General features: G+C 39.1%; 1 protein-coding gene across 1 annotated transcript; it reads right to left on the minus strand.

Annotated features, from left to right (window-relative positions):
- Positions 1-505: 505 nt before the first annotated feature.
- UHMK1 (U2AF homology motif kinase 1) lies at positions 506-27,696 on the minus strand. Its single transcript, XM_003258779.4, has 8 exons — positions 27,246-27,696; positions 25,288-25,580; positions 24,435-24,626; positions 21,395-21,489; positions 12,294-12,370; positions 12,047-12,145; positions 7,004-7,092; positions 506-2,738 (listed from the first exon to the last, which is right to left on the minus strand). Exons 1-8 carry the CDS (start codon positions 27,511-27,513, stop codon positions 2,592-2,594), a joined length of 1,260 nt encoding a protein of 419 aa, XP_003258827.1. The 5' UTR covers positions 27,514-27,696; the 3' UTR covers positions 506-2,591.

Raw genomic sequence — 27,696 nt, forward strand, 5'->3', positions numbered from 1 at the left:
TGATCTTTGGTAGAACGGGCTAAGAGCTATAAAATAATTTAAATCACAGGAGGCATTTCTTTTTCAATTTTCAATTCTCTGGCTTTAATATAAAACATCTAGCCGTGTGTGGTGGCAAGCGCCTACAATCCCAGCTACTGGGGAGGCTGAGACAGGAGAATCGCTCAAACCTGGGAGGCAGAGGTTGCAGTGAGCCGAGATTGAGCCACTGCACTCCAGCCTGGGCAACAGAGCAACACACCATCTCAAAAAAAAAAAAAAAAAACCATCTAATTAAATGCATGGTTAATTCAAGGCTCATCAATTACTCCCTCAGCTCCCTTAAAATCTAGTTACCACCTTCTGTAATAAAATTCTACAGTGTCAAGCACTAAATATATGTATGAATGTATCAGCAATAAGATGACAATCAAAGAATGCTGTGAAGATTGGCATCAAGATGTTAGCAGCATACTGCAGGACTAGGCTTAGAAGCCTAACTGCAGTTTATTTGTAAGGATTTTTCTTTTGGGGGTGGAGGGGAGAGAAAAGTAAACGTGCTAACTTAGGATACTTGCCCTTATAAAGAATTCCTTTGTATCCCATGTTCATCGTATTTAAGGACCTGATGTTTCTAATCACCACAAAATCTGCTACCCATATGAACATTTAGGAAAGTTTAGGTCTTCACAATACTGGTTCTGCCCACTTGAATTCTGACTTGAAAACAAACCAATTTATAATCAACTCCTTAAAGGGCCAAAATAAAAAATAATAGTTCTTCCTTCTAAGGGCATGTATTGGGGAACATGCCACAAGACCCTTTGGTAATTCATAAATCAGCCTCCTTATGCCAAATTTGGTTTCATAATAAACATTAAAGGAGAGTCCTGAATTTGACAATTATAAATAACTAAAATGTCAAACAGTAATTGTTTGAATGGGGTAAAGTATTTCATTCTGTAAAATGCAAATTCTAATTGGACTCTCAGCAACCTGCATGGCAAATATGAGGAGGCTTCCAGCAGGGAAAAATAGCTTTTTCCTTAGGAAAAAATAAATAAATAAAAAAATTAATAACCTGTATATAACTTGTCTTTTTTTTTTTTTTTTGGTATAATCAGTGCTTCATAAAGGCATCCTAATTTTTATATCTTTAAAGACAACCTACCATGAAATAAGAAGAATCCATAATTATAATTCTAAAAACCATCTAATCAACTTGTGTCCATGAACTCACGCATAGCAGCATCCTCTACTCAGGGACACATTAGGTTGCTATGAATCCTTTTAAGAATTCTTTAGTTTTTCTTCCTTTCTACTTCTACCTCATTATATCTACACCTTTCTTAACTACCTTGCAGTCAAAAGCCAAACTACCTGGGATGCTGTTCCTCTAGTTTGTCTTCAGCTAAGGATAGAGGCAGAGAATGAGGGAAGGGGAGGAAAAAGGGAGCAGGGATACAAGAAACAGAGAGGAAGAAAAAAGAATCCTTTTATTTTCTACCCTCTCTTCGCCCATTTTTTTCTTTTCTCTTCACTGTACATCTAATTCTTTTGACCCACTTCAACTTTCCATCATAGTAGGTAGAGCCACATCTTGAGAAACCTTAAAACTATAGATTTACTACAAAAAAGATGAGCTAATACAAAGTCTAAAGTAAACTAAAAGAGGGGTTGATTTACATCTGGCACAACTCAGTCTTTGTTCCAATCATTTTAGAAGTCTCAATTTAACTCCAGGCTAGACTCCAGTTTGTTCTGGGCCTCTCAGGAATTATGTTTTGTCATTTACATTGTATCAGACAGACTATCTCTCAAAAAATGTATATCCTAAATCTTACGGATGTGAAACAGGTAGGGAAGAAATGAGTATAGACTGTATTAGCTCACAGGATTCACACTACAAACTACACTGACTCAAATTTTCTCTAATCGTTCATACTCGCACACTCACTCAAGCATACATACTAGACATAAAAATTGTGCAAGATCAAGCATCAGCTTTCTATTTTAAAAGGCTTAATTTAAAAAAACTTAGGCTCACTGCAGTTCCTTTAAAGGAATATTCAGTACTACAGTACTGCTTTAAGAAAAAATCCACAACTCAGTGTTAAGAACACAGTAGGCAACTGCTGCTTGACAATTACTTAACATTACTGAGAGCATCCAGTGCCAGCTTATGGATATCAACAACAAGGAAGAACCACTGGACAACATAAAGAAATAATCTGTAAATGATGTCACCAAACCTAACAAATTTGTTAGTATTTACCAAGACATGATATTATTCATCCTTGCTTCACGATCCATGAAATAATTAAGATTTTTTTAGGCTACATACTGAAGAGCAACACCTGCTCTCCTGCACAAAAAAGGGTTGCCCACATGGATGCTCTAAAACCCCTCAATGTATAGCTGAGAGGTCTTGTCCTACTCAGTGCCAAACGTATGCAACGCAGTCACTGCTTGGGCAATGGCTGCACATTAGTAGGATTAAATAAATGTACAAAGTACCTTCTTAAAATGGTAAGGGGGTACTCCTGCATTCAGATGTGGAATAACCCAAGAAATGGAAGAGGAGAAAAAGGAAACAGTCCTTAGGTTACTGATTAAAGCAAGGTTTGATACAGATATCCCCTCTTGTAGGCACTCAGCGGGTAGAATGTAGCCACAACAAACTTCCCATCAAACATCCTTCCAGTCAGTAATTTCTGCGCAGCTTTGGAATCACCAGCATTTGCATACTCGACAAAGACCTGAGAGAAGATAGAGAAAAAAACGTCATTTCATTTCCACCAAGATTGTTTTAGACCAGTGCTTTACCACATTTAACGTACATACTTTGACTGGAGATCTTATTAAAATGCAGATTTTGCTTCCTTAGATCTAAGACGTCGCCTGAGTTTCTGTTCTAAACAAACTTCCAGGTGATGCCAATGCTGCTGATCTATGAACTACAGGGCAGCAAGGTTTAGAATACTTCCTCACAACTCAGCTCAACTCTGAAAAATCTCTCAAAGACAAGTTGTGTGAATCATGTACAATCTTTTGCTAAGGTCATTACAGGAGTGATGAATAACACTAGATATCTGCCAAAGATATGGTTGAATAGCCCAGACAGCAACTGCATTTCAATGGTACCTGGATAATCTGTATTTTTAGAAGTGAAAAAGGAAAAAATATTGGTCAAAAGCTGCTGGAAATTGCACCTATTAGGAAGTACAATTTGGCTGGGTGCAGGGGCTCACTCCTGTAATCCGAGCACTTTGGGAGGCCGAGGCAGGTGGATCACAAGGTCAGGAATTCGAGATCAGCCTGACCAACATGGTGAAATCCTGTCTCTACTAAAAATACAAAAATTAGCTGGGCAAGGTGGCACACACCTGTAATCCCAGCTACTCAGGAGGCGAGGCAGGAGAATCGCTTGAACCCGGGAGGCGGAGGTTGCAGGGAGCCGAGATTGTGCCACTGCACTCCAACCCGGGCAACAACAGAGCAAGACTCCATCTCAAAAACAAACAAACAAAATCTAACTGGGCATCGTAGCACGTGCCTGTAATCCCAGCTACTTGGGAGGCAGAGTTGGGAGGATCACTTGAGCTCAGCAAGTCAAGGCTGCAATGAGCTGAAATCATGACACTGTATGTGCTCCAGCCTGGGTGACAGAGCAAGACCCTGTCCCCTGCCCCACCCCACCCCAGAAAGGAATAATGAATCTATGCCTGATTCTTTTTTTTTACCTGATCCTTAATTATTCCAAACCTATAGACCAAAGTTCGATAAATGAGTAGACATGCATTTATAGAAGGAATATCATGTTTTCTATCATACTCCTTGCTTCAGATAGGCTATACTTTTCTATACTACACCATCCCACACTAAGAAAGGCATCTTATTCTTATAAATTATTATGAAATTAATAGGGCTGTATCATTTTAATTCTGATTATTTTAATAATTGCATTATCAGATGCATTCATTATTTTTCAGTGTTTTTTGTAACATTCCTTATACAATCATGTTTGCTTGAATTAAAAATTCAAATGAAGAATGGCTTTGACAACTAGGTAATGGACAATTTCAAAAGCCTAAATAGATTAAATCTGTGATTCCAAGAGTTTATCAAAAGCTGCTTTCACTTTCCTTTAAATGTCAGTGAAAACTTCTCAAAATAGCAACTTTGCTCTCACTGATACTTTTTTCATATCATCTTAAACCTGGATACTTCTCTCTGGAAAAGACTTCTCCTGTCTCTCTATTCTGTATCTTCCACTTCATTTTGACCACTGGGGCTAATATTGAGTCAGATCATGTTAGTTATTCATTCAAAATCTTCCAATACCTTGCCCTAGTTCAGAGTAAAAGCCAATGTAATCTCAATACTCTACCAAGCTCACTCTACTTAATATGCCCCCTACCACTCCCTAATCTCTCTGATCTAATCTCCTACTATTCTTCTTTCTCACTCTGCTACAGCCACATTGGCCTTTTCAAATCTGCCAGGAATACCCAGTGCCTTGGATCTTGATGTTCCTTTTGCCTAAAATTCTCTTCCTCGCTTCCCTCAAATCTTGATTCATATGACGTTCTCAGATGTCCTTCCCTACTTACCCATTTGAAAGTGCAACCCACCCTACCTACGCCAGCACTCCTTAAGCTTCTTCCTTAATCTGTTTTTCTCCCTAGCACTTATCACCACATTTTAAAAAATCTGATTTGACCACTTTTATGATGGGTACCTAGAACATAATAAATGCTCAATAAATATCAGTTAAATGAGTAAACAGCAAGGATACAATTATACGTATTAGTATTCAGTATGTGATACTAAATGTAAAACTATTATCACTAGTTTGGCAATAACTTTTCATTAGGACTAGAATAAAACTGTGTTCATATTTTTGTTTTCATATTTTTTCAGTTGTCAGGAATGTTCATAATACTAAGCTATTAAGATAAAATAATAGCTGGGCGCAGTGGCTCACGCCTTTAATCCCAGCACTTAGGGAGGCTGAATTGGGTGGATCTCTTGAATTCAGGTGTTCAAGACCACCCTGGGCAACATAGCAAAACCTCGTCTCTACAAAAAATTAGCCAGGTGTGGTGGCACATGTGCTTGTAGTTCCGGCTACTCGGGAGGCTGAGGCACAAGGATCACTTGGGCCTGGAAAGAGAGGTTGCAGAGAGCTGAGATCGTGCCACTGCACTCCAGCCTGGGAAACAGAGTGAGATCCTGTCTCAAAAAAAAAAAAAAAAAAAAAAAAAAAAAAAAAAAAAAAAAAAAAAAAAAAAAAAAAAAAAAAAAGATAAAATAGTCCACAACCAGAGATGACTTCACCCCCTAGAGGACAGACATCTGGCAGTGTCTAGAGACATTTGTGTTGTCCAAAGTGGGTAGAAATCAGGAAAGCTGTTAAACGTTCTATAGTGTAGAGGACAGCTACTCCAACAAAAGAATTATCAGGCTCAATGTCAGTAGTGTCAAGAATGAGAAACCCTAAGATAGAGCAAACCAAAATTCTCTCAAAAAATAAAAATACTACAAATAAATATTTTCTTATATTCTTTGTCATATAATTTAATTTGGAATTAGAGTTTCTAAAGAAAATGCAGTGGTAACAGTTTTAGCCCACATATTTTACAGACGAAGAAAATGAGGATCATCACAAAGCTAATCATATTGAGGCTAGAACTCAGGTTCAAGAATTCTCAGTCCAGCACACTTTCCTTCTTTAAACTATCCCTGATAGTTTCTATTACAATTAGAGCCTAACTTAATTGGCTTTCTAACTCTACCTAATTAGAACAAAATTAGACTAAAACATTTCTCCAGCTGAACCTGAAATAAAGCATGATTTAGCAGTTGGTGTTACTGTTACTGGTTTTTTTTTTTTTGAGATGCAGTCTCGCTCTGTCACCCAGGCTGGAGTGCAATAAAGCAATCTCGGCTTGCTGCAGCTCAGCCTCCCAGGTTCAAGCAAATTTCCTGCCTCAGCCCCCTGAAGAGCTGGGACTATAGGCACCTGCCACCACGCCTGGCTAATTTTTGTATTTTAGTAGAGACGGGGTTTCACCATGTTGGCCAGGCTGTTCTCAAACTCCTGACCTCAGGTGATCCGCCCGCCTCGGCCTCCCAAAGTGCTAGGATTACATGCATGAGCCACCTCACCTGGCCTGGTGTTACTGTTTACAGTGGCTCAAGAGTAGTTTTTTTTTTTTTTTTTTTGAGATGGAGTCTCACACTGTTGCCCAGGCTGGAGTGCAGTGGCACAATCTCCACTCACTACAACCTCCACCTCCCTGGTTCAAGCGATTCTCCTGCCTCAGCCCCCCCAAGTAGCTGGGATTAGAGGCATGCGCCACCATGCCCGGCTAATTTTTTGTATTTTTAGTAGAGAAACGGTTTCACCATGTTGGCCAGGCTGGTCTCGAACTCCTGATCTCGTGATCCGCCTGCCTCAGCCTCCCAAAGTGCTGGGATTTTATAGGCGTGAGCCACCACGCCCGGCCAAAAGTAGTTTTTTTTGAGATGAAATCTCACTCATTTCTCCTGGCCCAGGCTGGAGTGCAGTGGCAGGATCTTAGCTCACTGCAACCTCTGCCTCCTGGGTTCAAGTGATTCTCCTGCCTCAGCCTCCCAAGGAGCTGGGATTACAGGCATGTGCCACTACGCCTGGCTAACTTTTGTATTTTCAGTAGAGACAGGGCTTCGCCATCTCTCAACTCCTAACCTCAAGTAATCCGCCCACCTCAGCCTCCCAAAGTGCTGGGATTATAGGCGTGAGCCACCACACCCGGCCAATAGTAAAAAAAAAAAAATTTTAAGTGCTAAAAAAATGCAAGCATATTACAGAACTTTTAGAAGAAGTAAAAAGTATAAGTCAGAATATAAAAATCATTAAAATGCAAAACTCATAATCCTTAGCAAAATTTTGTTGTACATCTTCCTATAGAACTAAAACATTTAACACAGAATTTTAATAACCTCTGAGTAATCTGCAATTATGAAAATATTCACTTACTTGTCCTCTGCCAGGATTTTCCTTTGGAACAAGTAGAGATACCACTGGTCCATATTTTTGACACTCCTCTTTTACATCTTCTACAACATCTGATTATTAAAACATATAACAGTAACTGCTCTGATATAATAAACAAGTATTCAACATTTTAAATTTTTTAATCATCAAAGAATTCAGGAATACATAACTAGCTAATGAGGTCATTTTATGTCTTGAATAGTTGACATTCAAATGATTTAAAATTTTAAATAATAGTCTTCCACCTTCTACTCTCCTTGAAGGCAACACATAGTATCAGTTTTTCTTTTTTTTCTTTTTCTTTTAAATAGAGTCTCGCTGTCGCCCAGGCTGGAGTGCAGTAGCGTGACACTGCAACCTCTGCCTCTCGGGTTCAAGTGATTCTTCTCCCTCAGCCTCCAGAGCAGCTGGGACTACAGGCGCGCACCACCACGCCCAGCTAATTTTTGTATTTTTAGTAGAGATGGGGTTTCACCATATTGGCCAGGCTATTCTCGAACTCCTGGTCTCGTGATCCACCCACCTCAGCCTCCCAAAGTGCTGGGATTACAGGCGTGAGCCACCGCGCCTGGCCAATTTCTTCTGTATTCTGCCATAATTATTATAAACTTATATACAAGCAAATATGAAATTATAAAAATACCTTGCTTTTTATATTAAATATGTCCTTTAAGATATTTCCAAATTATCACATAAAATTTTCTCATTTGTTTTAATGGTTAGGAAATATTTTATTCTATGAATGTTCAATATGTTATCTAATATGTCCAGTACTGATTAATTAGACAATTTCTGAACTTTTACCATTAAAAACAGTACTGCAATATATAACCCCCCTAAGCATATCTCATTTCATTTGTGTATTTCTTTCCTTTTTTTTTTTTCTGAGACAGAGTCTTGCTCTGTTGCCCAGGCTGGAGTGTAGTGGCACAATCTCGGCTCACTGCAACCTCCACCTCCCGGGTTCAATTGATTCTCCTGCCTCAGCCTCTCAAGTAGCTTGGATTACAGGCGTGTGCCACCACGCCCAGCTAATCTTTGCATTTTTAGTAGAGACAGGGTTTCACCATGTTGGTCAGGCTGGTCTCAAACTCCTGACCTCAGGTGATCCACCTGCCTTGGCCTCCCAAAGTGTTGGGATTACAGGCGTGAGCCACTGCGCCCAGCCTCACTTGTGTATTTCTAAGTTGACATTCTAGAAATAGAAATGCTGGGTCAAAATTGACATAAATTTGTAATTTTTCCAATTTGCTTTCCATAAAAGTTTACCAATGTAAACTTTCTCTAGCAACGTACAAAAATGTCTGTTTCCTTATATACCCTTACCCACAAGAAGATAATCAAATGTTTCATCACTGTCAATATGTTTGATGGGTAACAAAGATATTGCAGTTTGGCTCTAATTAGCATTTCAATAATAATAGAGAGTAAAAGCATATGTGTAAAATACTTGTCTACTTCCTTTTCCATAAACTGTAATAAGAGCTATAAATATTTTTTCTTTAAACTATCCTTTGTCTTTTAATCTTTCTTAGGGTGATTTTTGTCAGGGTTGATTTTGTTCAATGCTTATTATACTGCTTCTGAGTTTTTTGCCATATTCAAAAAAGGCCTTTCCAACTTCAGGAATATTAAAAAACAAAATTCTACAATGTCTTTTTATATTAAAAAATTATCTCCTTCCTACCTGCCCTACTTCCTTCCCTCATCCCTTTCTTTTCCCTCCTTCCCTATTTCATTCCCTTGTTTTAGTATTTTAATCTTTACTTGATTTGAAATTTAATTTGGTCTATAATGTAAGGTTTAACTTCCTTCCCTGCCTCTATCAAGATTACAAGACAGCTGTTCCAACACATACCATAATTTCTAGCTAAGAAACTTGTTATTTCATGATGACCTTGTTCATCAAAAGTAACAAAGGTATTTAATGGTACCATATTGTCTGCTGCACTTTAGTTCACTTCAGATTCTTAAACACTAAGATTCAACAGAAACATTTAAAAAAAATGTAAAGACTCAGTGTATTTAAAAGCGGAAAAAAAGTCACAGCAAGATAGAGGAGGAGAGTTATATGGTTGTCTAAAGGTTTATTCAAAAACAGGCCAAGCTTCAGTTTTAAAGAGAGAAAAATTATTAGGAGTAGACAGAATGAGGTGATGAAGACAGCAGGTCTTTACAAAGATGAAGACTAAAAGGACCTAAGTAGTATTCTGAACTGATTCCAAGAAATTCAGAGCCACTGAACCTTCGTAACCTGAAACAATGCTGAGGGCAAGACTTTCTTCCAGATAGACAACCTGAAAACTCAAGACTCTTAAAATGGTCACAGACTCAAAGAAATTACAGTTCTCTCACTACACTGTTAGGGACATGAAATCATTTACAAGAGGTACTATCATATAATTAGCCTTATCTGTAACATTTTAATTTTCTACAAGGAGAATATTTAATATTAAGCAATTGATATTTTTAAATAGAAAAATAAGAGCTTTAGAGATATACAGACCTAAACATCAGGCTTTAAAAATATTTACTAGCTTTGTGAATAAACCTAAGTTTACTTCCATTATCTATAAACTGGAAAAATAATTACTACTTCTCAAGTAATATATATAAAGTACTACGCACAAAGTAAGTGTTAAGAGAGGCCAGAGAACAAGAAACAAAGTAAAAGGAAAAGGAAACATAAAATAAAGATTTGTGTTTTAAATTTTTTTCTATTTTAAATATTAAGAGGACATAAAACTTATATAATTTATGGGCAGAAGATACAGAAATTAAAAATAGGTCAGGAGTCTAGAGGATATTTGACCATCATTTGTTAGCAAAATAATAGTTAAGACCTGAAATAAAATAAAGGGAAAAAATTAGAAAAGTCCAAAATTGCGTGCTGAAGGACATATACAGAAAATATTTGGTTACTATGCAGGAACATCATTAACTTCCTATCTACTTTTACTTATAACTTACATAACTTAGATACAGCCACACCAAAATTCTTTCTCTTCCAACTTATTTCAGTGAGTACAGGAGGTATTCCTCTTGTCCAAAATGAATCCCCAAGGTCTGCTTTTTCTTTTTTATTCCTTACCTCTTTAACTAGGACCACCATCTGCCAAGTGGTTCAATTCAGATGCCTCGTGCAAAACCCCAACCTGCCTCACTTCTTGCTCTCATATCCACTTGGTCACTACATTTAGATAGATTGGCTCCTCGCGAATTATTTCTCCTTCCATCTTTCCTTTCTTCCTACAATAAATATTTGAGTGCCTACTGTGTGTCAGTGCTATTAATACAGCAATAAACAAAACAAACCAGCTTGTATTCTAGTGGTTAATAATAGGTAATATTTGTTGAATGCTTACTATTTGCCAGGCATGGTTCTAGGAAATGTTCATACATTATTTAATTTTCACAGCAACTCTACAAGATAGGTATTATTTATTATCTCCGTTTTGTAGATGAGGAAACTATAGTTTCCTTCTTTTGCAGAAAACTGCAAAGAAGCTAGTAAGTGATAGAGGCATAACGTAAACTCAGTCTACACTCTTTTTTTTTTTCCTGAGATGGTCTTACTCTGTTGCCCAGGCTGGAGTGCAGTGATGCAATCTCAGGTCACTGCAACCTCTGCCTCCTGGGTTCAAGCAATTATCCCACCTCGGCCTCCCGAGCAGCTGGGATTATACGTGTGTGCCACCACGTCCAGCTAACTTTTGTTAAGTCTACACTCTTAACCGCTACATAAAATTGTCTCTCTAGTAGTACTAACAATAGGTTGATGCAAATGCTTCACAGCTGTTGTCCTTGGTCTAAGTTTGGCCCTGTTTTAGTCCACTCCCTCTCTGTTTCCAAAATGTCCCTACTAAAATACAGGTTTGACTATGTCATTCTCCCATTTAAAATTATTTAATAAACTCCTTACTGCATTCAACAAAGAACAGATAGGTATTGAATACTTAACCATAAACTAGATATTATTCTATACCTGACGCAAAGTTCTTCACATATCTGTATTTTGGTGTTACTATCTCTGGGATAAAATCCAAATTCTTAAACATAGCAAACTAGTCTGTACTCTGGCTACCTCGTTAGCTTTAACTGATTGCTCCCCAACAAATATCTTAAGATACAGTCATACCAATTTGCTGTTTTCTGACACTTTCATATCTTTGTGTTTGTGCTATTTATTTCCTAACCCCTCAACTTTTAGTCAAGCAACTCCAAATTACTGAGCTCAGATATAACGTCTGTAGAGAAGCATTCACCATTTACTAAGATTGGGTTAAGTACTTGTCCTTTCTGCCATTGTATAGTACCCTGTCTTCAGATTATCACAACTATAATTGTTTATGTAGCTGTCTCCCCTACTATACTAAAGACAGGAAGTAATCCCACAACAGCACATAGTAAATACTCAGTTAATATGTCTTAAGTGAATGAATGTTAAAAGCAAAAAAGAGAGCTAAAATGGAGAAATGCAAGCATAGGGAAAGGCTAGAAGAGACAGACCAGAGGGAAGTTATTGGGAAAATTAATCTTCTTCATTAACTGGGTAAAGACGAAATGTAAAAGAGTCCAAAGGACATTATGAATAAAAAAGTGAGAGGGCTGGGCACAGTGGCTCACACCTATAATCCCAGCACTTTGAGAGGCTGAGGCTGGTGGATCACCTGAGGTCAGGAATTCGAGACCAGCTGACCAACACGGTGAAACCCCATCCCTACTAAAAATACAAAATTAGCCGGGCCTGATGGCACACGCCTGTAATCTCAGCTACTTGGGGGGCTGAGGCTTGAACCCAGGAGGCAGAGGTTGCAGTGAGCTGAGATCGTGCCACTGCACTCCAGCCTGGGCAACAGGAGTGAAACTCCGCCTCAAAAAAAAAAAAAAAGTGAGAGTATATTAGAGATCATATTGTTCAATATTCTCATTAGATAAATTGGAAAATATGAAAACGTTACAGATATGTTTATTCTAGACTTATTTAAGGAAGACACATTAAAATTTAATTTAGAAAACACTAACCTTCATATTCCTCTTCATTCTCAAGATAATCATCATCCAGCACATTCAGCAGTCTTAGCACTGGAGTGGGAAGCATGACCAGATCTTCAATATGAGGGGCTGTTAAAATTCATCATAATATGGTTAAATGTAAATCCCCCCAAATAAGTTGAACACCAGATAAAGGAATTTAGGAATATAAATTAGTGCTGATGTCTTGTATCACTGTCAAATGTCCAAGAAAAAAATAAAAGAATACACAACTTACCAAAAGGAATGCTAAAGAATGGGCTGCACAATGCCATTTCAGCAGGAATTCTTCTGCTTGGATCATCATGAAGCATGCTAAAACACAAAAATAGGTGCCTTATCATTTCTGCTGAATCTTTTGAAAATGCAACCATTAAAGAAAGTAAGAATGTCTAAATGTTCATCACAGTATTAATTATATTAGCACGACTTATTGAACCATTCACTTATAAAGAATACAAATGCTACTTATTAGTAAATGGTTTAGTAATTCATGATACATACCTATGACATTATACTGTGATTTAAAATAACACTTTTGATTAATAAATGAAACACTGCAAAGTGATCCACACTCTATAACAGTGAGTGACAAAAAAGACATAGATTTAGGGTAACACAATTAAAAAAAAAGATAGTGGTGGGATGATTGTTGAATCTCATCAAATTTCTCTAATAATAAAGCAACTAGATAGCAAAACCAAAAACCCATGGACAATACCTATAACAAAAACCATAGGGACACCCTAAATAGCCAAAGCAATCTTGAGAAAAAAGAACAAAGCTGGAAGCACCATACTACCTGACTTCAGAAAAGTTCTACAAAGCTACAGTAACCAAAACAGCATGGTATTGATATGAAAACACACACAGACTGATGAAACAGATCAGAGAGCCCAGGGAAAAAAAAATATTTACAACCAACTGATTTTCAACAAAGGTACCAAGTATACACAATGGGGAAAGGACAGTATTTTCAATAAACGGTGCTGGGAAAAACTGGGTATTAACACGCCAAAGAATAAAATTAAACCCTTATCTCTCACCTACACAAAAATCAACTCAAAATGGATTAGCAATTTAAATCTAAGACCCAAAACTACTAGAAGAAAACAGGAGAAAAGCTGCACAACATTGTTCTGGGCATTGAATTTTTGAATATAACTTCAACGGCACAAGCAACAAAAGCAAAAACAGACAAATGGGATTATATAAAACTAAAATCCTTCTGCACAGCCAAGGAAACAATGAACAGGGTGAAGAGACAACTTACAGAATGGGAGAAAATATTTACAAACTATACATCTGCTAGGGGAGTAATATACAAAATATATAAGGAACTCAATTTGGCTGGGTGTGGTAGCTCTTATCTGTAATCCCAGAACTTTGGGAGGCAGAGGCGGGAGGACTGAGCCCAGGAGTCCGAGACCAGCCTAGGCAACATGGCAAGATCCTCTCTCTACAAAAAAATTTAAAAATTAGCTGGTGTGGTGGCATGCACCTGTAGTTCCAGGATCACTTGACCCTATGAATTCAGGGCTGCAGTGAGCCATGTTTACACTACTGCGCTACAGCCTTGGCAACAGAAAGAGACCCTGTCTCAAAAAAAAAAGAAAAAAGAAAAAAAAGAACTCAAACAACTTAATAGCAAGGAAATAGCCCAATTAAAAAATGGGCAAAAGACCTGAACAAACATTTCTCAAAAGAACACATAAGGCTGGGCGCGGTGGCTCAGGCTGTAATCCAGCACTTGGAGGCGAGGCAGGGGATCACGAGTCAGGAGATCGAGACCACGGTGAAACCCCGTCTACTAAAAAAAAAAAAAAAAAAAAAAAAAAATATAGCGGGCGTGGTGGCGGGCGCTGTAGCCAGCTACTCGGAGAGGCTGAGGCAGGAGAATGGCGTGAACCCGGGAGGCGGAGCTTGCAGTGAGCTGAGATCGCGCCACTGACTCCAGCCTGGGTGACAAGCCAGACTCGTCTCAAAAAAAGAACACATAAAAATGGCCAACAGTATATGAGAAATGCTCAATATCGCTAATCATCAGGAAAATGAAAAACCAAAACCACAATGAGGTATCACCTCATATCTACTATAATAGCTATTATCAAACAGACAAAAGACATAAAGAAAAGGGAATCCATACACATTGTTGGTGGGAATATAAATTAGTAAAGCCATTATGGAAAGTAGTATGGAGGCCCTTTAAAAAATTTTTTTAAAAAGAACTACCAGCAATCCCACTACTGGGTATATATCCAAAGGAAATAAAATCAGTATGATGAAGAGATACCTGTAGGCCCATGTTTGTTGCAGCACTATTCACAATAGACAAGATATGGAATCAACCTAAGTATCTATTAACAGGTAAGTGTTCATTTCTTGCATGTTAGCTTAAAAAAAAATAAAAATAAAAAAAGATGAGTGTAAAAAGTAAAAAAAAAAGGAAAACACAGATGAGTAAAAAAAGAAAATATGATACATATACACAACGGAATACTATTCAGCCACTGAAAAGGAGCAAATCCTGTCACTTTCAACACAGATGAACCTGTAGGGCATCATGTTAAGTGTTATAAGCCAGGTCCAGAAAGACAAATACAGCATGATCTCACTCATACATGGATTCTAAAAAGTGTTGATGTCACAGAAGTAGAGAGAAGAATGGTGTTACTAGAGGCTGAGTGGGGGCGTTAGAGGAGAGAGGAGTTTGGGGAGACATTGGCCAAAGCCAAAAGATGCCTAATTACAGTTAGATAGAAAGAATAAGTTCAAGAGATCTACTGCACAACATGGTGATTCTAGTTAATGATGATATATTGGATTCTTGAAAAACATAGGGAGTGAATGTTAAGCACTCTCATCACAAAAAATGATAACTATGTAAAATAATGCTTTTGTTCATTAACTAGATTTAATCATTCCATAATGTATATATACTTTTAAACACGTACATGATACATACAATTTTATGTCATTAAAAAAAAGACCGAGATGCTGTTATAGTCTAATAAAATTATTGTATATATCTCTATATAGCTACTGAAGTGTTTGTGGCATAAAAAGACCATTATTTCCTTATTGTAAGTAAGCATTTATAAAGTAAAAATAAGCCACTTAAAAAACAAAAACTAGGCCGGGCTTGGTGGCTCACGCCTGTAATCCCAGCAATTTGAGAGGCAGAGGTGGGTGGATCACTTCAGGTCAGGAGTTTGAGACCAGCCTGGCCAACATGGTGAAACACCGTCTCTACTAAAAAATACAAAAAATTAGCCAGGCATGGTGCCGTGCACCTGTAGTCCCAGCTATTTGGGAGGCTGAGGCAGGAGAATCACTTGAATCTGGGGGGCGGAGGTTGCAGTGAGCCGAGATAGTGCCACTGCACTCCAGCCTGGGCAACAGAGTGTGACTCCATCATATACACACACACACACACACACACACACAAACCTATAGTGCCAAACTATCAATAGCCGTTTAAGATTTGCACTATATTGGCATCTATGTGTAAGAAGGCAGAGGAAAGCTACAATTGATCTGATGAACCAGAAAAAAAATAACCCCAAACAGCCAAAAGGTACTCACTGGACTGCACAGCAAGATGCTGGAGAAAAGCAGCTGAAACTATAAGGGGTTATACATTCTAATACTAAGTGAATACAAGGCATTCTTTGTAAAATCATAAGAGGTTGGAGTAATCTAGACACTAAGACCTCTTAAAACTAACCAGCCAAACCTTTCTTTCAGTGCAAAGTCCCACAGTGAGAAGAAATCTTGGGAACAGAATCCAAACTGAGCAGCATGAGGGGAGAGAGAGAGGTACCAGAAAAAAGCAGAAGAGAAGAGCCAGGAGATCTCTGAAAAAAGCCACTTTTTGGGGAACATTACACAAAACAACAGAAGAGGGAGCCCTATATAATAAGAAAAGTTATCCCAAGTATATTTTCTTATAAGTTTAGGAAAATAATTTTCACATAAAAATGAGCAACATAAAAAGGATTATAACTGACTGTGCCTGGTGGCTCGTGCCTGGTGGCTCATGCCTGTAATCCCAGCACTTTGGAAGGCAAAGACAGGAGGATTACCTGAGCCCAGGAGTTTGAAATCAGCCTGGGCATCATAGTGTAACTTTGTCTACAAAAAAAAATAAACCAGGCATGATGGTGCATGCCTGTGGTCCCAGCTACCTCGGAGGCTAAGGTGGGGGGATTGCTTAAAGCTGCAGTGAGCTGTGATCACACCACGGCACTCTAGCCTGGGTCACAGAGTGAGACCCTGCCTCGAAAGAAAGAAGAGAAGAGAAGAGAAGAGAAAAGTATCTATTGTACAAAAAAAAAAAAAACTGCAAAATGATAAATCTCAGATAATGTATGCCAGAAAGACATGACCATTATAATCTACCTTTTTTTTTTTTTCTTTTTTTTTTTTTTGAGACAGAGTCTTGCTCTGTCACTCAGGCTGAAGTGCAGTGGTGCAATCTCGGCTCACTGCAACCTCCACTTCTGGGATTCAATCGATCCTCCTGCCTCAGCCTCCAGAGTACCTGGGATTACAGGCAGATGCTGCTAGGCCCAGCTAAATTGTGTTTTTAGTAGAGACGGGATTTCACCATGTTGGCCATGCTAGTCTGGAACTCCAGACCTCAAGTGGTCTGCTCGCCTCAACCTCCCAAAGTGCTGGGATTATGGGCGTGAGCCTACCATTTCAAAATGAGCTAAATGGCCACGCCTGGCCATTAAAACCTACCATTTCAAAATGAGCTAAATGGCCAGGTGTGGTGGCTCATGCCCATAATCCCAGCACTTTGGGAGGTTGAGGCAAGCAGATCACTTGAGGGCAGGCATTCCAGACTAGCCTGGCCAACATGGTGAAACCTTGTCTCTACTAAAAACACGAAAATTAGTTGGGCCTGGCAGCATCTGCCTGTAATCCCAGCTACTCAGGAGGGTGAGGAGGGAGGAACGCTAAAAACTGAGAGGCAGAGGTCGCAGTGAGCACTGCGCCACTGCACTCCAACCTGGGTGACAGAGTGAGACTCTGTCTTCTCCTCCCCCTGCAAAAACTCAAATGAGCTAAAGACATTTTTAAAAAATGGTACAAGATGTGAAAGCAACAGAAAAAAAAAATTGAAAATCACAAAAATAAGGTAATAGAACTCAGGAAAGAATTAGACATTTTAAAAAATCATTTCATAAAATAAAATTACACAAGAGATACAAGGATGAATAAACACAACAAATGATGTCTTAAAGAGAAATAGTAGGCAAAAAGGAGGATATTTTTAAAAATAAAAAAGAGGCAGGACACGGTGGCTCATGCCTGTAATCACATTTGGGGAGGCCGAGGCAGGTGGATCACGAGTTCAGGAGATCGAGACCATTCTGGCTAACATGGTGAAATCCTGTCTCTACTAAAAATACAAAAAATTAGCCAGGTGTGGTAGCGGGCGCCTGTAGTCCCAGCTACTCGGGAGGCTGAGGTAGGAGAATGGCGTGAACCCGGGAGGCGGAGCTTGCAGTGAGCCGAGATTGTGCCACTGCACTCCAGCCTGGGCGACAGAGTGAGATTCCATCTCACAAAAAAAAAAAAGAAAAAAAGAAGAAAAAAGAAATAATGGGTTGGGGGTGGTGGCTTATGCCTGTAATCCCAGCATTTTGGGAAACTGAGGCTGGAAGGTCACTTGAGTTCAAGACCAGCCTGGCACATGGTGGGACCTCGTCTCTTAAAAAAAGAAAGGAAAAAGAGATAATATAGAATCAAGATAAAATGGCAGCTGGGCGCTGTGGCTCACACCTGTAATCCCAGCACTTTCGGAGGCCAAGGCAGGTGGATCACGAGATCAGGAGTTCGAGACCAGCCTGGCCAACATGGTGAAACCCTGTCTCTACTAAAAATACAGAAATTAGCCAGGCGTGGTGGCAGTAGCCTGTAATCCCAGCTACTTGGGAGGCTGATGTGGGAGAATTGCTTGAACCCAGGGGACAGAGGTTGCAGTGAGCCGAGATTGTGCCACTGTACTCCAGCCTGGGCAACAGAGCAAAAACTCCGTCTCAAAAAAAAAAAAAAAAGAAAAGAAAAAATGGCAATATTGAATATAAGGCAAAGAAAATCAAACATATGTAGACTAGGAGGACATGAAAGTGAAAACCAAAAAGAACAGAAAAAATATTTTAAAACTGTAATTTAAGAGACATACCATATTTCTGAGAATACTGACCCAGAACAATCAAAATCAAAATATATTTTGATAAAATTACTATACATTGAAGAATAAGTTAAAATCCTCTGGGCATCCAGACAAGAAGACCAAGTGACTTTTTTTTTTTCTTGAGACAGAGTCTCGCTCTGTTGCCCAGGCTGGATTGCAATGGCACGATCTTAGCTCACTGCAACCTCCGCCTCCCGGGTTCAAGCAATTCTCTGCCTCAGCCTCCCCAGTAGCTGGGATTACAGGTGCATGCCACCATGCCCAGCTAATTTTTTTGTATTTTTAGTAGAGGCGGGGTTTCACCATTTTGGCCAGGCTGGAAGACCAAGTGACTTTTAATGAAAAGGCAATTACTGAGTCATCAAACTTTCAACAGAAACACATGCAGTAATATATAAGACACTCAAGGAAACAAAAATGTATGAGATTGGGATGAGACACATATAGGACGTCCGGGGTGACCGGCAGTTTTATTTCTTGATGTGAATGGTAGTTACAAGATGGGTACAATGTTCCTACAGATTAAGCTACGCATTTGTTTAATTAGTGTTTTTAGTGTCTGTGCTTTATTCAACAACAGCAACAAAAAAGGTTCAGTGACTTGCATGCATATATAATGCAATGCAGAAAAATAGTGGAAGGAAATACACCAAAGTGCTAACACTGGAATGTGGGTTTATAATTTTTATTTTCCTCATCATGACTTTCTATAGTTTCCAAATTTAGTATTCTATGTAAAATGGTCGGGGGGGGGCATTATTTAAAAAAAGTAAAAATAAGAAAGTCAATACTAGAACTTAGATGAAAATTTAACTTCCAGGCTAGAATCCATTTTATAATTTTTCACTCCCATCTCTTCAATGTAAAATGCAATTTATAATATCTCATATCAATCAGATACTAACAGCTATTTAAAACTAATCTGAAAAACACACACAAGTAAGTATGCGTAAAATTGGTGAAATCGGAATAAATCATGTGGATTATACCTATTTCAATTTACTGGTTTTGATACTATATATACTACAGTTATGTAAAAAGTCACCACTGGGGGAAACTGGGTAAATGGTAGGGACCTCTCTGTAACATTTTTGCAAAGTCCTGTGAGTCTGTAACTATTTCAAAGTAAAGAGTTAATAAAACTAATTTAAAGGTTTATAGGGCCAATATTCAAAGGAAACTATAATACTCTAACTCAGACAAGGGATCCATACTTTTCTAGCATACTAATTATTTTATTCACTTCCAGTCCATAGTCTAGCAACCTGAAAAGCCTACTATTTAATAACACAGTCATACACTGCATAATGACATTTTGGTCAACAATGGACCACATATACGACAGCAATCTCATAAAATTATACTGGGCTGAAAAATTCCTATCGCCTAGTGACATTGTAGCTATCATAATGTCCTATCGCAACACATCACTTACATGCTTGTGGTAATGCAGGTGAGTAATGTGTTGCGGTTAGGACACAGATGTAAACAAAACTACTGTACTTGATAATGACAATACATAGCTGTGTTACTGGCTTATGTATTTATAACTATATATTTTTTTATTCCTATTTTAAAGTACATCCCCCTCCCCCAAAAAGTTGACTATAAAATAGTCTCAGGCAGGTCCTTTGTGAGGTATTCCAAAAGAAGGCATTGTTAACATAGGAGATGGTAGCTCTATGCATGTCACTGCCCCGCAGACATTCCAGTAAGACGATATGTGGAAGTGGAAGACAATGATATTGATGATCCTGACCCTGTGTAGGTCTAGGCTAACGTGTGCTTGTGTCTGTTTTTAACAAAAAATTTTAAAAGTAAGATAAAGAAAAGTTAAAGTTTATAAAGTAAAAAAGTTACAGTTAAGCTAATTTATTACAGAAGAAAAAAAATTTGGGCCAGAAGCGGTGGCACACACCTGTAATCCCAGCACTTTGGGAGGCTGAGGCAGACAGATCACTTGAGGTCAGGAGTTCGAGACCAACCTAGCCAACATGGTGAAACCCCGTCTCTACTAAAAATACAAAAATTAGCTGGGCATGGTGGCATGCACCTGTAATTCCAGCTATTCGAGAGGCTGAGGCACAAGAATCACTTGAATCTGGGAGGCAGAGGTTGCAGTGAGCCAAGATTTTGCCACTGCACTCCAGCTTGGGTGATGGAGTGAGATTCTGTCTCAAAAAAAGAAAGAAAAAATTTTAAAATAAATTTAGTGTAGGCAAAGCATACAGTGTTTACCCTTAGTCTTATAGTGTACAGTAATGTCCTAGGCCCTCACATTCACTCACCACTCACTCACTGAATCACCCAGAGCAACTCCAGTCCTGCAAGCTCCATTCATGGTTAAGTGCCCTATAAGGTATACCATTTTTAATCTCTTATATTTTTAGTGTAACTTTTCTATGTTTAGACACAATACTTACAATTGTATTACAACTGTCTATAGTATTTGGTACAGTAACACGCTATATAGGTTGTAGCCTAAGAGCAATAGACTGTGCCATATGGCCTAGATGTGGGCAGAAGTCTGTATCATTTACGTTTATGTAAGTACTCTATGATGTCGGCATGGCAAAATCACCTAATGATGTATTTCTCACAACAGATCCCTATTGTTAAATGACACGACTGTACACATTTGTATTTTCAAAATATCTATTGTATTTGGATCTATTCAGATATCAGAAAAACTGTATCTGTCCCCAGACCGTTGTCAAGAGTAATTATTTAAAGTATAATAAAAAACTATCTTATTTGAAATGGTTTTTAGGTCTTTTTTTGGGTGGGAGGGGAGTAGTCCAAAGGCAAATTCAATCTTTATTTAATAAAGACTCTCTTTAAAAGGTACAGTGAATCTATCTTCCAGTGAAAAGGCAGCTGCCAGGAAAAGCTTAACATCTGATACTATGAGCAAAAGAACATTCCTTTGAAAACAAATTTGGTAAAACTATTTCATTACTTATGTTCCTTACAGGAAGCTAGCCTGCATAGACTTATTTCTAGGGGAACAAAACCCCTACATGGATCAAGCAAACTAGAAATAATAATATAAATCTGTTCAGAGAGAAAAAAGACACACCATTTCACATAGTACATGTATGCAAAGCAAGTTTACGGTACATGTAACATACCTTTTGATAAGGTCTCTTAGGTGATAGGCTGGAATTGCGGCATTCACCACTGCTTTACTGGCAAATATGTGATCAATAATAGCAGAACTGTTTGCCTTAAAAAACGGAGAAAAGTTTTCCTTTGGTTATTCAGTCTGTATTTATTGAGTACTAGGCATATAGCACTATTTGAGAGTAAAATGCAACAGAAAACACTATCTTCTGAGAGGCTACAATCTTTTCTTTTTTTTTTTGGAGACAGGGTCTTGCCCTGCCACCCAGGCTGTAGTGCAGTGACACAGCCTCAGCTCACTGCAACCTCTGCCTCCCAGGTTTAAGTGATCCTCCTGCCTCAGCCTTCTGCGTAGCTGGAAATACAGGTGTGTGCCATCACATCCAGCTAATTTTTTGTATTTTTTGTAGATACGGGGTTTCAATATGTTGCCCAGGCTGGTCTCAAACTCTTGGGCTCAAGTGATCTGCCCACTGTGGCCTCCCAAAGTGCTGCGACTATAAGTGTGAGTCTTCGTGCCCAGCAAGAGCCTACAATCTTAACAGAGGAAATAATATACATAATTATACCCTTCTAGAGAAGAACATTTTTTTCTTCATTTTCAGCACCTAGCACTCTATGAACATCTACTAGGTGAAACAATAAAAAATAAATACCAAAGAAACCACATAAGAATATAGTTTAATGCAAAAATGAATGTGTAATAGGTGACTCAGGGTATCTCTGTGATGAGTCTTCAATTGGTTTTCTTTTCTTTTTGAGACGGAGTCTCGCTCTGTCGCCCAGGCTGGAGTGCAGTGGCGCAATCTCGGCTCACTGCAAGCTCCACCTCCCGGGTTCACGCCATTCTCCTGCCTCAGCCTCCGGAGCAGCTGGGACTACAGGCACCCGCCACTGCGCCCAGCTAATTTTTTGTATTTTTAGTAGAGACGGGGTTTCACCGTGGTCTCGATCTCCTGACCTCATGATCCACCCGCCTCGGCCTCCCAAAGTGCTGGGATTACAGGAGTGAGCCACTGCGCCCGGCCTTTCAATTGGTTTTCAAGCTTAAATAAACTATCAAAGTGAATATGATGCAGTATTAAAACATCTTATTTGTCATATTACTCATTCTCTAAATCTGTACAGAATATATTTTCTCCTTGAATACTATGCTAACTCAGAAATTTAGAACTGTGTACATGAGTTAAAAGAACAGATACTATCATCATCAGTAAAATTTATTAAATACTTACCACGAGCTGCTTGCTAAAAGTATCATTGCTTTATTAACCTCAATAGTCTTATGAGATAGATGCCATTATTATCCTCATTTTAAAGAAAGCAAACCATGGCTTAGTGAATCTAAATAAATAACTTAGTAAGAGCTTTGTGGAGGCAAGATACAAACCCTAGTAGCTTGACTTTAGAGCCTATGCTCATAATCAGTTGGCAATTTTGCCTCCATAGAGAGTGATAAAACAGAAAAATAATGTTTTATCTAGAGGCATATATTGGAGAGCCCATCACTACACATCACCCCTCTAAATTTCACACAAATCTGTATGTGATCTAGTTCTGATGAGCTCTAGGCCAAGCAGATATAGTCCAAAAGGCCCAAAGACAGTCAAAGCTCATTCAAATAACTGATCTATGTCTGGATTAGCACTAGGAAAGAATACTTAGACTCCTGATTGTTTGGGATATCAATAATAAAGAATGATACTGATTTTACTCCCAAGAAAGCAATTTTTACCCATAAAAGCATCAGTTACATACATTGGGCTATTAAAATATCCCTTCCAGGAAATGCTACAACAGAAATCAGTGACTAGATGTTTAAAAGAAACAAAACTATATGTTATAATAGCTATACAGTATGCATTAGATGCTAAAAAAAAATACTTGTTGCTTAGTATCAAAAACTTGTTGCTCAGTATCTAAGTTCCAAACCTCTAATATTTGAATGAACTTTTTGTGCGTTTATAAATTAGGAATTAACTACAGTATGTTTTCAAAGGTATTGTGGGACTTTAATGTTGTGATAATATCAGTATCCTTTAGGCTACTGTTTAAGTGATCCTCCTGCCTCAGCCTCCTGGGTAGCTGAGACTACAGGTGTGTGCCATCACACCCAGCTAATTTTTTGAGGTTTAATAAATACAATGCTTTGGAATGATTATTGGTCTTGATATTAAACAAGTATTAAAATACCTTTTATAATTTTTTTTTTTTTTTTTTTTTTTTTTTTTACTAGAGACTGGGGTCTCACTACGTTGCCTGGGCTGGTCTCAAATTCCTGGTCTCAAGTGAGCCTCCCACCTCAGCCTCCAAAAGTGCTGGGATTACAGGTGTGAGCCACCACGCCCAGCAAAAATATTTTTTAACTGTAAAGCAGTTAAGATAATCTATGAAAATTATCATTTAACTTATAAGTTATGGTTGTATTAGTAACACTTTAGAACTTAATATTACTGTTAGTAAACAAAAGAAACCACTTTTGCTTCTTCAGGAAAATGCATTCATTCAAACGTTTTATCAAGCACTTACTATATGCCAAGCCACAGGCTAGGAACAATAAGAATGCAATACTCACTAGCACATCGATAGCCATAGGAGTTGGTAGTGGCATTCAAGTATCATAAATAGAAAAAGAGGAGTATGGATAACAGACAGCAATCAAGAGTTCTCTAAAAGAATCATCATAATTGGCCAGGCGCAGTGGCTCATGCCTGTAATCCCAGCACTTGGGGAGGCCCAGGTGGGCGCATCATGAGGTCAGGAGTTTGAGACCAGACTGGCCAACATGGTGAAACCCTGTGTCTACTAAAAATACAAAAATTAGCCGGGCATGGTGGCTGGTGCCTGTAATCCCAGCTACTCAGGAGGCTGAGGCAGGAGAATTGGTTGAAACCGGAAGGTGGAGGTTGCAGTGAGCTGAGATTGCGCCACTGCACTCCAGCCTGGGCGAAAGAGTGAAACTCCATCTCAAAAGAAGAAAAAAAAGAATCATCATAAATTGAATACTCTTAAGTAAGGACCCCAAAGCAAAGCACTGGTGAAGTTTACCTTCCATTCCTGAGATCTGACTGTATGTTTCAGTTTCATTCCTGAGAACATTTCCAGTAAAATGATTCCTAGGCTCCACAGATCAACAGCTGAGGTACATTCTGTATCACTCTGCAGGCCAGCCTGGGCCAAGCAATTTTGCAGTTCTGCTTCTGGAGCCCGATACCCGTCTGTCTGAATATACTTTACATCCTAAAAAAGATGAGTAAATATTACAACCAATAAAAAGCTGCTCCCTTTCTGTCCATCTCTACAGTGAATTTACTTCCCTAAGAGTGCAGTAAACCCATTGCCAAGCTAAATACTAAAAATTTTTAGTCCTTGGTTACCATAATTCTTTGGTTCATTAACTGGGCAGTTCTCAGAGGCAGCACATTTCCATATAGTGCTCATAAAGAAGTCTTCTTTGGATTGTTTCTTACCTATTAGGCATTGCTGATAATAAGGACACTCTGCAAAGAAACGATAAACCATGGAGAAAAGAGGATTTGGCAGAACTATCATATGCATTCTGCCACGAGATAGCCCCAACACTGAAGAGACCAGGAATAGTAACTCAGCAATTAGCCAAACACGCATAAAATTTAAAAAAACATTCTATATAGGTTAAGTACTTTTAATAATTCCAGAGCTCTCGTGCTTTACTGGCTCCTCCTACCTGACCCAAACATTATGTCCTTTTTTTTACACAGTGGCACTGAAATTCTTCTCATTTACTGCATCCCCTGGCATTTCAGTATTTTAGGTTAAAATGACTTCTAAGTCCCTACTAAACTACCCTTGTCATTTAAAAATATTTGGCTTCAACCACTACATTTTAAACTGAGAGAGAAAAGAAAAGGTTGTTTCTTACCTGATTGCCTTCTTTGAAGCTAAGTCCAAAGTCAATGAGTTTAAAACATTCATTCTCTGCACTCCACAATATGTTACGTGGTTTGAGGTCCGCATGGACATAGCCCTCATGATGAAGAAAAGCAAGGGCCTCCAAAACATCTCGGGCACAATGCTGTATCATCCACATGGAACAACCCTGGTGACTGGAATATAAGAGCAATTCCGAAACACTGACATCCAGGAGTTCAAGCAACAGACAGCGTGATGGCACATTTGGAGAAAAGTGGATTGTAAACACTCCATACAAAGTCACTAGAAAAAGAAATTGTAATACTTTAAAAATCAGACTCAGAGTAAGTCACTATTAAAGTAGGTAACTGCAGTACAAATTTGAGATAGTCTAGATAAGGATAACTTTGATGAGCAAGCTTCCACTGTAATTTGTTTTTCCCATGAATAAGATATTTTGGCAATTGGGTTATTTTAATAAAAATAAGATGAGACAGCCTACAACAGCTGATTACCATTCACAGATACTAAATATGGTACAGTTACTCAATTTGTGTTTCATCAAGTACTCAGTGGTGGTGAAGATGAACTTGGAGTGCCAAGCAAAAATGATTAAAAGTAAAAATCCAAAATATAAATAAATAAAACTTACTGTTGCATCATGAGGTCCTTAAAAATTTTTTTTTAAGTAAAAATCCAAATATTAAGTAACTCTTTTAAAAGGAACGTCACAATGTGCAAAAACCAAAGATTGCTTCTTCATCCAAAGCAGCAGTCCAGGTCTGTCACGGTGGCTCATGCCTGTGATCCCAGCATTCTGGGAGACCGAGGCAGGAGGATTGCTTGAGCCCAGGAGTTTGGAGACCAGCCTGGGTAACAAAAGGGGACCTCTTCTCTACAAAAAATTAGCCAGGCGTGGTGCTACGTGCCTGTAGTCCCAGCTACCTGCGAGGCTGAGGCAGGAGAATGGCTTTAGGAGGAATTGGAGGCTGGAGTGAACTGTGATCTCGCCATTGTACTCCAGCCTGGGTGACACAGTAAGAACTTGTCTCAAAAAAAAACTAAAACAGAAAAATAAACAGCTTTCTATAATCTAAATACTAACAAAGAGATTAAGACTTTCCGGATAAAATTTTAATCTTGCAGAGATTCGGCAAGTCCTTAGGCTTGCAAAATTTTTCCCTTTTCAATACCAAGGTTATATAGTAACAGACCATTTAGTAAACTAAAAAAATGTAGCACTAGTGTTAATCCTTCTCCAAAATGGTATTATAAAACAACTCACTCTTCAAATTAAACATGCATCATACTTGCTAGGAAATAAGACTTTTCTTTAATAACCAAAGCTAATGATAAGTTTTCTGTCGTGTAATGAAAATGAAACCTTTTCACAGATCAATCATCAGTGATCATTACATATCTTACATTCTGAGTATCTGATTCTTGAAACAGTCTCACGACAGCAAAGGCATAGTGTTCCTAAATTTCACACTTCTATAAGGGCGCCCATGGAATTGTGAATCATTTCTTCCAAATCCGTACTAAAGATATAACATGTGAGCTATATGAGTTACTAGCATTGATGTCACAAGGCCCAGACATAGTTCCCATTTTCTACTGGTATGCAAAGATTCAAAAATTTCCAACAAGACAGGGCAATCTAGCAGACATGCCTCCTCACACTAGAAAAGATATTTCTGCATGCTAATGAATGCGGCATTCTCCGATGAGACTCGAAGACAGAATTTACTGAGCATCTATGTGACACCTGGCAAAGCAGACCACCAACTCCACTATACCGCAGACAGTAATAAAGTGAAAGCGGAAAGGGGCCTGGATGGGGTGATAAAGAGGGCTAGACCCGCTTCTCCCGCAGAAGGGGAGGAAGATGGAACGCCAGACAGCGAGAGGAAGAGTGTGCTCGGACTGTGACCTGGGCAAGAAGAGAAAGGAGACAGCGGCAATTACCGATGTTTCTGTGACCCTGCAATTGTTCCAGCGCCGCCCTCTCTTTGCGGAAACCATACTCGGCGGCAGAGGCCGCAGCCCCGGTGGTTCCTGGCGGCAAGAACTGCTTGAGGGCGCCGGGGGGCGAGCCAGGGTTGCCGCAGCAGCGAACCCGATACACCGAGGCGGAGGAGCCGCTACCCAGACGGCTCTGTACCTGCCACAGCCGTCCGAAGGCCTCCAGAAAACGCGGCGGCTCCGCGCCCCAGGCGCAGCCGGATCCCGCCATCGGTGTGGGTTAAGGGCACGGACACGGGAGCTGACGCGACGCCTGAGGCAGGCCGGCCGGGCCCGCGGTCACATCCCCGCCAGCCGGACCAGCGGCTCCGCAGGGAGTGACCTGCAGCCGCCTCACCGACTCCCGGGACTTCAAGCAGCCATGACACCGGAAGCCGTGGAGCACCCGAGTCCC

The sequence above is a fragment of the Nomascus leucogenys genome, chromosome 12 (genome assembly GCF_006542625.1).
Source record: "Nomascus leucogenys isolate Asia chromosome 12, Asia_NLE_v1, whole genome shotgun sequence".
In the NCBI taxonomy this organism is placed as follows: Eukaryota; Metazoa; Chordata; class Mammalia; order Primates; family Hylobatidae; genus Nomascus; species Nomascus leucogenys.